The sequence below is a fragment of the Entelurus aequoreus genome, linkage group LG08, assembly GCF_033978785.1.
Source record: "Entelurus aequoreus isolate RoL-2023_Sb linkage group LG08, RoL_Eaeq_v1.1, whole genome shotgun sequence".
Lineage (NCBI taxonomy): Eukaryota > Metazoa > Chordata > Actinopteri > Syngnathiformes > Syngnathidae > Entelurus > Entelurus aequoreus.
Genome location: NC_084738.1, coordinates 38,462,220 through 38,474,926, shown reverse-complemented (window position 1 = coordinate 38,474,926; position 12,707 = coordinate 38,462,220). Strand labels below are relative to the sequence as shown.

The following is a 12,707-nucleotide window of genomic DNA, read 5'->3' as shown; positions in this document are numbered from 1 at the left end:
AGGAAATATAAACTCTTACCTGAGCAGACGTACCAGAGTGGCCTGGGAGTGGCCTGCACCTGTTGCACCTCCTTAATGTCAGTCTGAGAGTCAATCAGTGTGTAGCCTCGATAGGGCATGCTAGCAGTAGTACACCCAGAAACTTCATTGAGCAAAGACAGGAAGCTGTCATCAGCACTGTGTTCCTTCGCCTTTTGGAGCAGTGCGTTCACAGCGGCCTCAGTACGGCCACAGGCCTGAATTACTCGTGGTACCGTCCTGGTCTCAGCCGGTGCCTGAGTACTCCTCTCAGTTGGGCGAAGAATCACATGGACATTTGTGCCCCCAAATCCAAAGGAGTTAATTCCGACGATTCCTCCACGTACCGAGATAGGCCGGTCAACAACTTGAAGTCGGTTATCAGTGAGGGCAGGAATGTCGGTGTTAGGACTGTTGAAATGCAGGTTGGGAGCCCACACTCCTCGCTCAAGAGAGAGCAGCACCTACAGGAAATGGATTACGTCAACAATTATTGTTTTTTTTATGTAAAGTGTCTAAGTTCTGAGGAATAGCACAATACAAATGGATGAATTTGCTTGGCACCCCTTAGAAAACTAAGTTAATTATTGGCATGCATATAAGAAATAGCAGCCTCTAATGATGCAAAACATCAATAGTTGCTAGCATGCTTAGCATTGTTAGGTTTTCCCAAATTTAAAATAGGTAGCTGTCAGGGCTTTATGTGCATAGTAGCTATCTTTATCGCTGGAGACGTTTTGCATTTTTGTAATACTACTTCATTGGCAAACTGCACAGTCATAGCCAAAAAGCCGCCGAGTTGGTCCAAAATGCCAGGCCAGAGGTTAAAAATAATATATATTAGGCTTCATCGATCATTTTGAAAATAATTGATTTGTATTTAGTGAAGAGCAGCAAACAAACAGAATCAAGATTAAAAACCTAGCAGCTAACACCATCTTATATACTTGACTTGCATAACAGATGTTTTACTCAAACACATATGAAAACATGTTAGCATCTACAGTTTGTAATTCCAACCAGATGTTTGTCCAACAATCAAACACCACTCATCCAATTAATACCTTTTCAAATGTATATTTGTTAAATTTTTGAATACATTGTCACTCAATTTATCATACTTTAGTCTTTAGTAGTTATATATTTACTGGTTTAAATGAGTATTATATGGTGATAATCCTAAAAATGATTTAAGTTCAATTTCTATGTTATGTGTATTTATAGAAGAAAGATCAAAACGTTTTTTCCCTGAAATACGCATTAAAGCTAGAAAGTGTGTTTTATTAAATTACTCGATTAATCTAACAAATGAATCAATGTATTACACGATTAATAAAATAATCGATAGTTGCAGCCTTATTATATATTATAATATACTATATACAATATAATAATTTGCCTTGTAAAAAAAAACGCATTTCTATCATTGCCATGGCAACAACAGATCACCTACTTAAAAGTTGGTCTATAATTCAATTAAAAAAGCGCAAAACTTCTCATGTTGTGGACCAAATTCAACACTTATGTTATTGTTAAAAAAATATTTGCAGTGCTTACAGGAACATTGATACAAAAATGGTAAGAAAGTGTACAGTACATGTATGGACGTCATGATGATGATTTTAAAAATTGTTATAGAGTGTATTTACACACAGCCTTTACTGTCAAAATAGCAATTTTACCCCATCTTACACTAAAGAAAAATAGTGTGGAGCCGCAACACAAGACAGAGCTTATAAACTTTGGTTAAGATTTACATTTTTTTCAAAATGTTACAAATAATTGAATACAACAAACAAAAGTGCGGCGTGCATGTGTAACTTACAGATGCCAGCTGGTGTGACTATGCAAGAGTTTAAGTACATTGCGTAAACCTCATTTACGCCTCAAACATACTACGAGTCTGCAGACTACACCGCACATACTCAAAGCGGACGTCTGCGAGGCCAAGATCACATTTCAGGACGGCGCTCCGTGCACTTGTGTCACACAGAACACTACTTGGCACCTAATTTTCACATTGACTCGCATTACATGTGACGTGCATCTGCATTGTGTCACCAAAGCATATCATAAAATAAAATCAGGCCACTGTATCAATTAAATTCAAACAATTTCAGCCACAGTTAATGTGCCCAGCCAACAACTGGGCTGCAACACCTTGCTCGGAGAGCTGTTACCGAGTTCTACTTCCTGAGAATTCACTTCTTGTAGCATTTAATGGTCATACTAAAATCTTTTTCTGCAAGCTCTGCTTCTTGGTCATTAGTGTACGATACCAATGATTGTGGGAACTGTAGTGTTTTAAAGAAATTTCACAGGACATTCAGCGCAGAGTCCGCTCCATTCAGTCTTTGAGCACCTTTAATAGATGCATTGCAGAGCAACACGACACCTCCTTTACCCCCCCTCGCTTTCCTCAAGCTCATCCAATGACCAATCAGAATTCAGCACAAACGCATTCACTGACTTAAAGAAAGCCAAAAAATATAAAACTCTACACAGTGGTGTTACAAAAATCTCAGAGCTCAGCAAAGGGAGGCACAACAGGGAGGCTGAAGAGGCCCATGCGGGCACTGGCCTAATGGTAGCGTGCCAGGGCCCACTTCACACCTACAGTAGATTTGGCATGTTTGGCTAGTGCGAGCACAAAGATTTGTGATTAAATTTGGTTGTATTTTTTTTTCCAACTGAGAATTTTTATTTATTTATTTAGGTTACATTTTTTCTTACAGAAATGAGGATCTATTTTATTTATTTGTTTCTGTTTATTTAGGGTAGCAGTTATTTACCTTCCAATTACAGTACAATGGTAAACAATTCTACAGTAATTAGAAATACAAATGTATATCCTTTTAAAGGGGAACTGCACTTTTTTGGGAATTTTGGCCATCGTTAATACTTATGAGAAAAGTTTTTTTTCCCCATTCTAACATGTAAAAATCGGCTCATTCTAAGTAGCTAGCAATGCAGCTAATGGGAGCTATCAATTCTGCCCTTTAAATCACTTTAAAAATGCATTAAAAAACCATCAACAATACTTTATTTACGTTCTGTAACCTATATAATAACCAAACTGTAGCAACATTGTTATTATAAAAGCGAACACTTAAGAACAATTTTTCTAGCATTGTAACACAGGCATGCTTCGGTATTAGCCATAAAAGCTAGCTACGGCGAGAGATAAGTTTAGCTTCTACTTCAGCACCTGAATCGCGTTTGAGTTTGTAATGCACAACACAATGCAATAGGATACCAATCTGTACTGACTGAAAAACAAACAATCATATTACAGTAACTGTAAAGTATTAGAATAGAATAGAATAGAATAGAATAGAATAGAATAGCCCACATTTCATGGTTTGTTTGTACACAGCTAGCTCGACAGCATATGTACTGTAGTTGTAATAACAAGCATGACGTGCTGCGTGTATCATGGTCAATATTATAGTGACTCATTCGATTTAGACCTATTTATGAGGTGGTGTGATACCAACCATCTTATTCTAAATGTGACCAAGACACAGGAAATGGTTTTGGATCCGAGGAAAGTGACTGACCATGAGCCAGTGGTCATCAAAAATCAGGAAATCACCCAGGTATCCTTATATAATTATTTAGGGGTTCATATTGATAATCTTCTCTGCTGGAAGACACATATTGACAAACTGTGCAATAGACTGCAACAGAGGCTATATTTTTTGCGAAGATTAAGATTGTACGGCGTAAGCAGCCACATCATGATGATTTTCTACCGTGCCATTGTAGAGAGCATCACTAGATACGGGATCACCTCATGGTTTGGCAACCTAACCGTTAAGCTAAAAAGCAAACTGGCCGGCATGCATAAAACGGCAATGAAAATCGTAAGGAGGAAAGAATATGAGCCTATACAGAGCATCTATGAGCAGGCAGTTAGGAAAAAAGCTAAGAAAATTATTTCCAACTCACAACACCCACTCTTCCCTGAATATGGAACCCTGCCATCAGGGAGAAGACTCCGGGTCCCACTATGCAAATCTAACCGCCTTAAATTATCATTTGTCCCAGCCTCCATTAAGCTGACCAACAATGTGCAATAGAATGTTAATACATAGGTTAGCACTTTAGCACATAGCACTTTAGAACTAAGCTCTTTAGCACAAAGCACTTTATCCATGAGCTCTCGTGCAATGCACACTGGTACTTTATCTTTATCTCCATACTGTAGATTTTATGCCTACATCAAAGTGCCACCTACTGTATGTCTATCTAGCTCCATGTTCTGATGTTTGAATGTTAGTTTTCTGGTTGTGGTTGTGTCTGTGCTTGTGTTTTTGTTCTGTTGTTTTTGTGTATTTTAAGAAAGCAATGATGCACTGTGCCCAAGACAAATTTCCCGACGGGGACAATAAAGTTGAACCTTGAACCTTGATGGACAGTTTGGTCCAGCTGGCCGGGAAGTTTTTTTAAGTTGACTTTGGGTAAACACACTATATATGTTTGCATAGCTTGACTCCAAGTTCCACATTTACAGCATCAAAGTCACGCCGACCTCACTCTCTCGGCTTCCGTCTGCTCCAACGTTTCACCCTTCCTTCAGGCTCTCTTGTAGAAGCAGTTATTTCATCCTCCGTATATTCAGCTTCAAAAAGATAAGTTTGTAAATCCTCATTTGTCCAAAAATAGTCGTCTTCGTTGTCTGTTACCAAGTCTACCATGATTAGAAAACACTCGTGTTTGTTTCCCGTAAGTAGGAACACAAATTTGTTGCTGGAAGTTGGAAGTGTGCTGCTAAACGGAAATCAGTGCGCCAAGGAAATGAGTTCCGGCAATGCTTAAAATGACTTAAATACGGTAAATATTGAACATATTACATATTGTTATAAACATGTCTGGTACTACATTATATATATACTTGCAGTGTGTATACAAAATGTTGATGGAGGGTTTTGAAGTTGATTTAGAGGGCTTTAAAAGGCTACAACGGTGACTCACATCAGCCACATCTTGCAAGCGTTTATCATAAAAAAAAGTGTGTTCTTGTCACTCATAATGATTGTGAACAATAGGCAAAATAAATTTAAAAAAAAGTACATTTCCCCTTTAAATGGTTACTGGCATTATTATTATTATATATATTATGATTACATGACATTATAATCACTGATTAGTTTTTATCGGTTATGTCTTCAGTTTAAGAGCATGATGTAGACAAAAGCTCTGAGTCTGTCTGCATAAAGCCAAATTATTTTGAAAGTAGTTTGCATATTGTTCTAATTGTGGCACCTTGATACAAGAATATGTTGATTGACAGTCTAAAAGTAACATGTTATCCTTCACTCATTTTCTTCGCTGTTTTTTAAATTTTTATGTAAAAAATATAGAAATCGCAAATCGAATCACAATCGCATTTTTGGAGAGAAAAATTGCAATTAGGTTTTTCCTCAGAATTGTGCAGCCTTACTTTCCTTCTTTTGGCACAATTAAAGTAGGTAGTCCAAGGCCCAGTAAAGCATGTTTACATCAATGTAATGAAATGCATATTGTATTGATTATAATTTTCAGATTGACCCAAAAAAACATACTGCCATCTCTCTTACCTTTGCCATGGCAGCTAGACCAGATGCCGGTTCTGGGTGGCCCATGTTGGATTTGGTGGAGCCAATGAGCAGTGGTTCTCGTTTGGACAGACAAAACACGTTGACAATGCCGTTCACTTCCTGTGGGTCACCCACCTACATGTTTGTACAGGGGGCGCAAACACAACACAGGCGAGCTCAGTGGGGCGTGTACTTCACGATAAAAAAATCAAAATTTTTTGTGTGTATTTTATAAGGGTTTGACAACATTTCAAGGGTCTTAAAAAAACAGTGGTTAAAAACAAAAAAAGTACAGTGAGTCGTGTCCACTGACCTTTGTTCCGGTGCCGTGAGCTTCAACATATTCGACCTGTTCCGGTGTGATGTTAGCCTCCTGGTAAAGAGAGTGAACCAGAGTTCGCTGCATCTCACCAGAAGGAAACGTTACTCCTGTAAAGCGAAGGACAGTCAGTAAAATAAATTTTCACATATATGTACACTACCGTTCAAAAGTTTGGGGTCACATTGAAATGTCCTTATTTTTTAAGGAAAAGCACTGTACTTTTCAATGAAGATAACTTTAAACTAGTTTTAACTTGAAAGAAATACACTCTATACATTGCTAATGTGGTAAATGACTATTCTAGCTGCAAATGTCTGGTTTTTGGTGCAATATCTACATAGGTGTATAGAGGCCTATTTCCAGCAACTATCACTCCAGTGTTCCAATGGTACAATGTGTTTGCTCATTGGCTCAGAAGGCTAATTGATGATTAGAAAACCCTTGTGCAATCATGTTCACACATCTGAAAACAGTTTAGCTCGCTACAGAAGCTACAAAACTGACCTTCCTTTGAGCAGATTGAGTTTCTGGAGCATCACATTTGTGGGGTCAATTAAATGCTCAAAATGGCCAGAAAAAGAGAACTTTCATCTGAAACTCGACAGTCTATTCTTGTTCTTAGAAATGAAGGCTATTCCACAAAATTGTTTGGGTGACCCCAAACTTTTGAACGGTAGTGTATATGTAACCACATGAATATTCATGGCTTATTTGATGTTTCAAATATGCTTAAAACTTCACATCACATGATTATGCAAATCAACATGTCCGATAAGGAGTGGGAATAAGCCCATAAAATCTGATAAATAACCATTCTAAAAGCGCCAACAATACTCAATTCCCATTTCATGACTAGAATATTAACCAAGTATTAGTGATAATATCATTATAAACGCTAACGCAGACAAACTATCTAGAGCGGCGCTGCGATCACTTCCTATGTGCCTATGTTTACATCATCGAGTGGTCTGCTGCTTCCTCGCTTCCTTAAATCTTGCCTCTAATCCTGAAAAATGGATGGCTGAGAATATAATCCAACAAGTTGGGACACTGACAGCCGTTTCCGACCTGGAACTGGCGAGGACGACACAAAAAGCGCTCCCCCCACCCTTCACCCAGTTTCTTTGTGAGGATTATGAGTCATTCTTCATCTAAATGGGAATATATAAACATTCTGGCAGTCGACATTCTAATGACAGCAGACATTGTACAGTAAGTGATATTTTATTTTGTTTGTTGGCTCTCATGAAGTCTGCAGTGAGTAATAATCAGTGAAGGAAAAAAAAAGCAAACGTCGTGAATCGTTTTTGAAATTAATGCGCCGCGTATGTTTAAGATTATCAAAATAGGTAAATATTAAATGTTATTATATATGTGCCCGTTACTACATTATATTTATACTTACATGATGTCTATAAAACCCTAATGAATGTATGTGGATGTTTTAGGAGCTCTATAGGCAGAATTGAACGGCTCTCATAGACTCCATTGTAAGCGGACTTTTGATCAAATGTATTTAATATTTAGAAGGCATTAAAAAAAAATCCATCCGTCATCCATCCATCCATTTCTACCGCTTGTCCGAACAACAAACAAAATTCAAAAAATGTGCAGTTTCCCTTTAAACTTGCAAATATCAAACTGTTTGAAAACAGCAACCATTTAATAAAATACTCTTATTTTTAATGTAATACACTTTATAGCATAGAATTAGTGTTGTCCTGATACCAATATTTTGGTACCGGTACCAAAATTTATTTTGATACTTTTCCGAATAAAGGGGACCACACAAAATGGCATTAATGGATTTTTTTTAACAAAAAATCTTACAAATCGAAGAACAATTTTGTCCTTAAATAAAATTGTGAACATAATAGACAACCTGTCTTTTAGTAGTAAGTAAGTAAACAAGGCTCCTAGTTTGGCTGCTGACGTATGCAGTAACATATTGTGTCATTTGCCATTCTATTATTTTGTCAAAATTATGAAGGACAAGCGGTAAAAAAATGATTATTAATCTACTTGTTCATTTACCGTATTTTTCGGACTATAAGTCGCTCCGGAGTATAAGGCGCACCGCACCGGCCGAAAATGCATAATAAAGAAGGAAAAAAACATATATAAATCGCACTGGAGTATAACTCACATTTTTGGGGGAAATTTATTAGATAAAACACAACACCAAGAATAGACATTTGAAAGGCAATTAAAAATAAATAAAGAATAGTGAACAACAGGCTGAATAAGTGTACTTTATATGACGCATAAATAACCAACTGAGAACGTGCCTGGTATGTTAACGTAACATATTTTAGTAAGAGTCATTCAAATAACTATAACATATAGAACATGCTATACACGTTTACCAAACAATCTGTCACTCCTAATCACTAAATCCGATGACATCTTATACGTCTAGTCTCTTAAGTGAATGAGCTAAATATTATTATTTGATATTTTACGGTAATGTGTTAATAATTTCACACATTTCACACAAACTATGAAAAAAACTGCGACTTACAGTTTGAAAAATACGGTACTGTTAATTTCTGGTTATTTTCTGTTTTTAACATGCTCTATCTACACTTCTGTTAAAATGTAATAATCACTTATTCTTCTGTTGTTTGGATACTTTACATTAGTTTTGGATGATACCACAAATTTGGGTATCGATCCGATACCAACTATTTACAGGATCATACATTGGTCGTATTTTGAGGACTTTAAATTACATTACAGTAGATGTCAGGTGTAGGTCCACCCATGGCATTTGTTTACATTGAGGAGCTGTAGCTTTTGTTAGCGGTAACGCCAATGAGCTATTGTATCCACCTACGGTGTCTAGTGAAGCATGTTTAGCTAGTCCTCGTCCTGCAGGGACGATACTTGTAAGAAACGTACTTTATTTGTCGCCATGGAGGTGAGGATTAGTGATTTAGAAGTAGCTAAAACACTGCCGACTGCGGATGGACGTTAGCCGCAAGCTAGCAATGTTTTAAAGCACCTCTTGCCAGAGGTGTGGACTCGAGTCACATGACTTGGACTCGAGTCAGACTCGAGTCATGAATTTGATGACTTTGGACTCGACTTGACAAAATGTAAAGAGACTTGCAACTCGACTTAGACTTTAACATCAATGACTTGTGACTTCACTTGGACTTGAGGCTTTTGACCTTTCCCCAAAACCCAAACCTTAAAAAGTTATTTGGGAGCGCTCCGTATCTTTCATTTTATACGTCTGTGTCTATAAGCGTGTGTGCTGCTTGTCAGCGTGTGTGCTGTCAGTACAACAGCCAATCAAATTAAATCTACGTTGTTTTCATCCCACAGCTCTCATCCAATCCAATTGCAGGACAACCACCGAACATGAGTTGTCAAACAATGCGGCAGTGAGAAACAATTATGCCAAAGTTGGTTTCGTTCGGGTATAAAAACTACGACTTGGTCAACAAAAAACGAATTGCCATATGCAAATCACGCAGTTCGAATATTACAGACGGAGACGCAACAACTTCCAACTTCGTTCGACATTTGAAGTTGCACAAAGAAGGGTAAGTTTTGAATGTAAGATAACGTTTATTGGCTAAGTAACATGACTTTTATTTGCTGTGTAGTTAAATCAGTGAGGCTGTAAACTCACTGCTAACGTTATAACCATAGACATCTTATAAGGGTACGCAGCATTGAGCGCTACTGCCTACTGGCGCAGACGAGACGCGGAGCCGCCATCTTGGAGTGGTGATCCGCTCCACTCAGTGCAATTCATTTGGCAGGAGCAATGAACTGTCAGCAAATTTAATTCATCTTACCTCACTGAATACCACTAATTTTCACGCGCTTTTTTGTCATACGTGTAGCTATGATAACGGACACATGTTTTATTATTCATAGTTTGCTTAACAGTAATATAATATTCTTATACGCTATAAATGACCAGACGTCCGAGATCAAAACTGGGAATATAATCCCAGAGAAGGGGGAAAAAAACGGTCAGCTATTTTTAAGTTGAAGAAACAATATGATTAGATTATATATACATGCGTATATCCTACATAAACAATGTATGAATACATTAGATATCTATATATTTTAGGGACCTATAGACTGTAACTCTGTTGCTGCAGCAGCAGAGAGTTTATTCTGTCTTGACACTTTGTATTGATATTTTGTATTACATTCTTCCCTTAAATGATAATGTTTACAGTGATTGTTTTATATCTATTTTTTATGTATGTCGCTTTGGATAAAAGCGTCTGCCAAATACTTAAACATATATAAACACCTGAAAGTCTTTTTATCAGCTAAAACCACCAATCTGTTTCACTGGATTCAGAATAAAACCAAATGCTGTCTTACCTAACAATGTTAGTATTTGAATATTGTTACTTGAAGACTTATTCCTGGTTACAATTATACTGTTAAGAAAGTATTGTCTTATACTTTGCCTAAAATGAGAATGCATCATAATCAGTGGCGGCAGGTGAATTTTGTTTTAGGTGGGGCTGAAAGTTTGTAAACCAAACCCCTGTAGGGGCGTCATCCTCCCCCAGAAGATTTCTTTGTGATTCTCACATACAAATATTGAAGATCTTTGCTCCTTCTCAACTTTGTGGTAATGTTATTTTCATAAAATACAACCAATAGTATGTTAATGTTTGTTTTTGCAAATGTGTTTATTCTGTAAAGGAATGAGTTAAATGTTTAAAATTTTTTAAACTATTAAAATGACTGGTTAATAGTGCTATTATGAATTGCAATGTCAGCACTATTTTTTTTCCTGCAATTTCAAATGCACTTGTTTTAATAAATAAATACAGCGTTTTAAAAGCATACACAATCTGTGTAAAAATATTAGTCTGTGGTTAAAAGGACTTGAAAGGACTCGAAACTCAAAATGCAGGACTTGGGACTTGACTTGAGACTTTCTAGTCTTGACTTTGGACTTGACTCGGGACTTGCCTGTCTTGACTCGGGACTTGACTCGAGACTTGAGGGCAAAGACTTGAGACTTACTTGTGACTTGCAAAGCAATGACTTGGTCCCACCTCTGCCTCTTGCTGAGCGGTGTTTCAGTGTTATAACCTTTATTGTTAAGTTTTTAAACCAAAATGTGTCCATTCTGCCTTTTCTGTCGATACACCGTGTCTGCTTGTAAGTACTCCGTAATTATGCGTTGCCTAACATGTTCTTTTGCTCGTAAAATCAGCAATGTCACTACGTGACGACGGTGCGCCATAATGGCCGCAAAGAAAAAATAAAAATACAAATAAAAAAGGGAACCGTATATTTCAAAGGGATTATAGAACCATTTTTGATTAATTAGTACCACGGTACTTTACTAGTACAGGTTTACCGTACAACCCTAAATAGAATATAACTTTATTGTCATTGCATTTAAAAAGTACAACAAAATGTGTTTCAGCTGGGGTTGCAAAATTCCGGGAATATTCAAAGTTGGAAACTTTCCATGGGAATTGACGGGAATATATGGGAATTAACGGGAATTAATGGGAAATTAATGGGAATAAACATTGAATGCAACATGCTAGATCTTGCAGCATGATTATTAGCTGAAACAACCTGATTTAATGCAAATTCAGTTGAATTTCAACCCTGCACTGTGCATTCCTCTATCACATGTGCAGTGCATTCTTCCATCACATGCACAGATAATTCCCAGCATGCTATACACTACAGCAGGGCTATTGAGACCACACTAGTATTTGAGCCCAAGGACTTCATCCAGTCAGGTAAATTTTGATGATATTACTGAGGTAAATATATTTGATCTGTGGTATTTAAGTTTGATAGAGGTGTAATTGCTTGTTACTGTATGACTTCCACTCAAGCTAGCTAGCTAGCTGTTCCTGTACTTGTTAAATGATTTTGGGGCCAATATCTCTAGCTAGCTAAGTTTATGTACCTCCACAGTCTCATAATGAACTGAAAATATTTGTCCGTTAGCCGTGAATGCTAATTTTCTCTATGTTAAATCCCATTAATTTATGCTAACAACGTTAGCTATCCGAATTTACCTTTTAGGTGATCTGTAAAGTTCAACTAGCAAATACTAAATCAAAATGTGTAGTTTCCTTTGTTAAGTTAAGTTAAGTTAAGTTAAGTTCTGTTCTGCTTGCCATTCTGTTGTCGTACAAGAATGTAGGTTATAGTTTGATTTAGCATGCTAAATGAGTGTTCATTTATTCATCTAGCCTATTTCTATTCATTTGTCCATCAGTTAAATATTTTTAAAGACTACTCCCATTGTTTAGCTGACTATTTATATCTGTGTGTGGCATTGCATTAGTGTTTTACGAGCTTCTCATCTTATTCTACAGATTAAGATGGACAGTGTCCAACTTTGAATAATCAAAAAATGGTCAAAATTTCCAAACTTCCCGAGCTTAACTTCCGGAAAGTTTCCAGAAATTTACCGGAAACTTTCACCCCTTTGCAACCCTAGTTTCAGCACAACCCGTCCAAACAGAACAGGAAGACTGATTGGTTGCCATCTAGCGGCGCCCGCTGCCCCGTAATATTTATAGGAGCAGAGAATTGTTGTGGGAAATGTGTTGGATCGTTTGGTCTGATATAAATAAAAGATAAGGGGTAAAAAGATGCATCAAAATTAATCATGCAATTGTCGGTGCAATTATAATAATCATATTATATATGTAATCATTTATTTGTAATTGAATCAAATCGTGAGACACCTAAAATGGTACACCTGTATGATATTGTAAAATTTACATATGCGGTTCTGCTGGTTAAATAATTTTGATAAT

At 37.0% G+C, this 12,707-nt stretch overlaps 1 protein-coding gene across 1 annotated transcript in view; it reads right to left on the bottom strand.

Moving 5' to 3' along the window:
- The window catches only part of fasn (fatty acid synthase), a 93,792-nt gene that overhangs the window by 46,408 nt on the left and 34,677 nt on the right, over nt 1–12,707 (bottom strand). The window contains exons 8-10 of the mRNA XM_062056439.1: nt 5,914–6,029; nt 5,601–5,735; nt 20–482 (exon numbers count right to left, since the gene is read on the bottom strand). Coding sequence (XP_061912423.1) covers nt 20–482; nt 5,601–5,735; nt 5,914–6,029 — 714 coding nt within the window. The remainder of the gene's footprint in view (nt 1–19; nt 483–5,600; nt 5,736–5,913; nt 6,030–12,707) is intronic.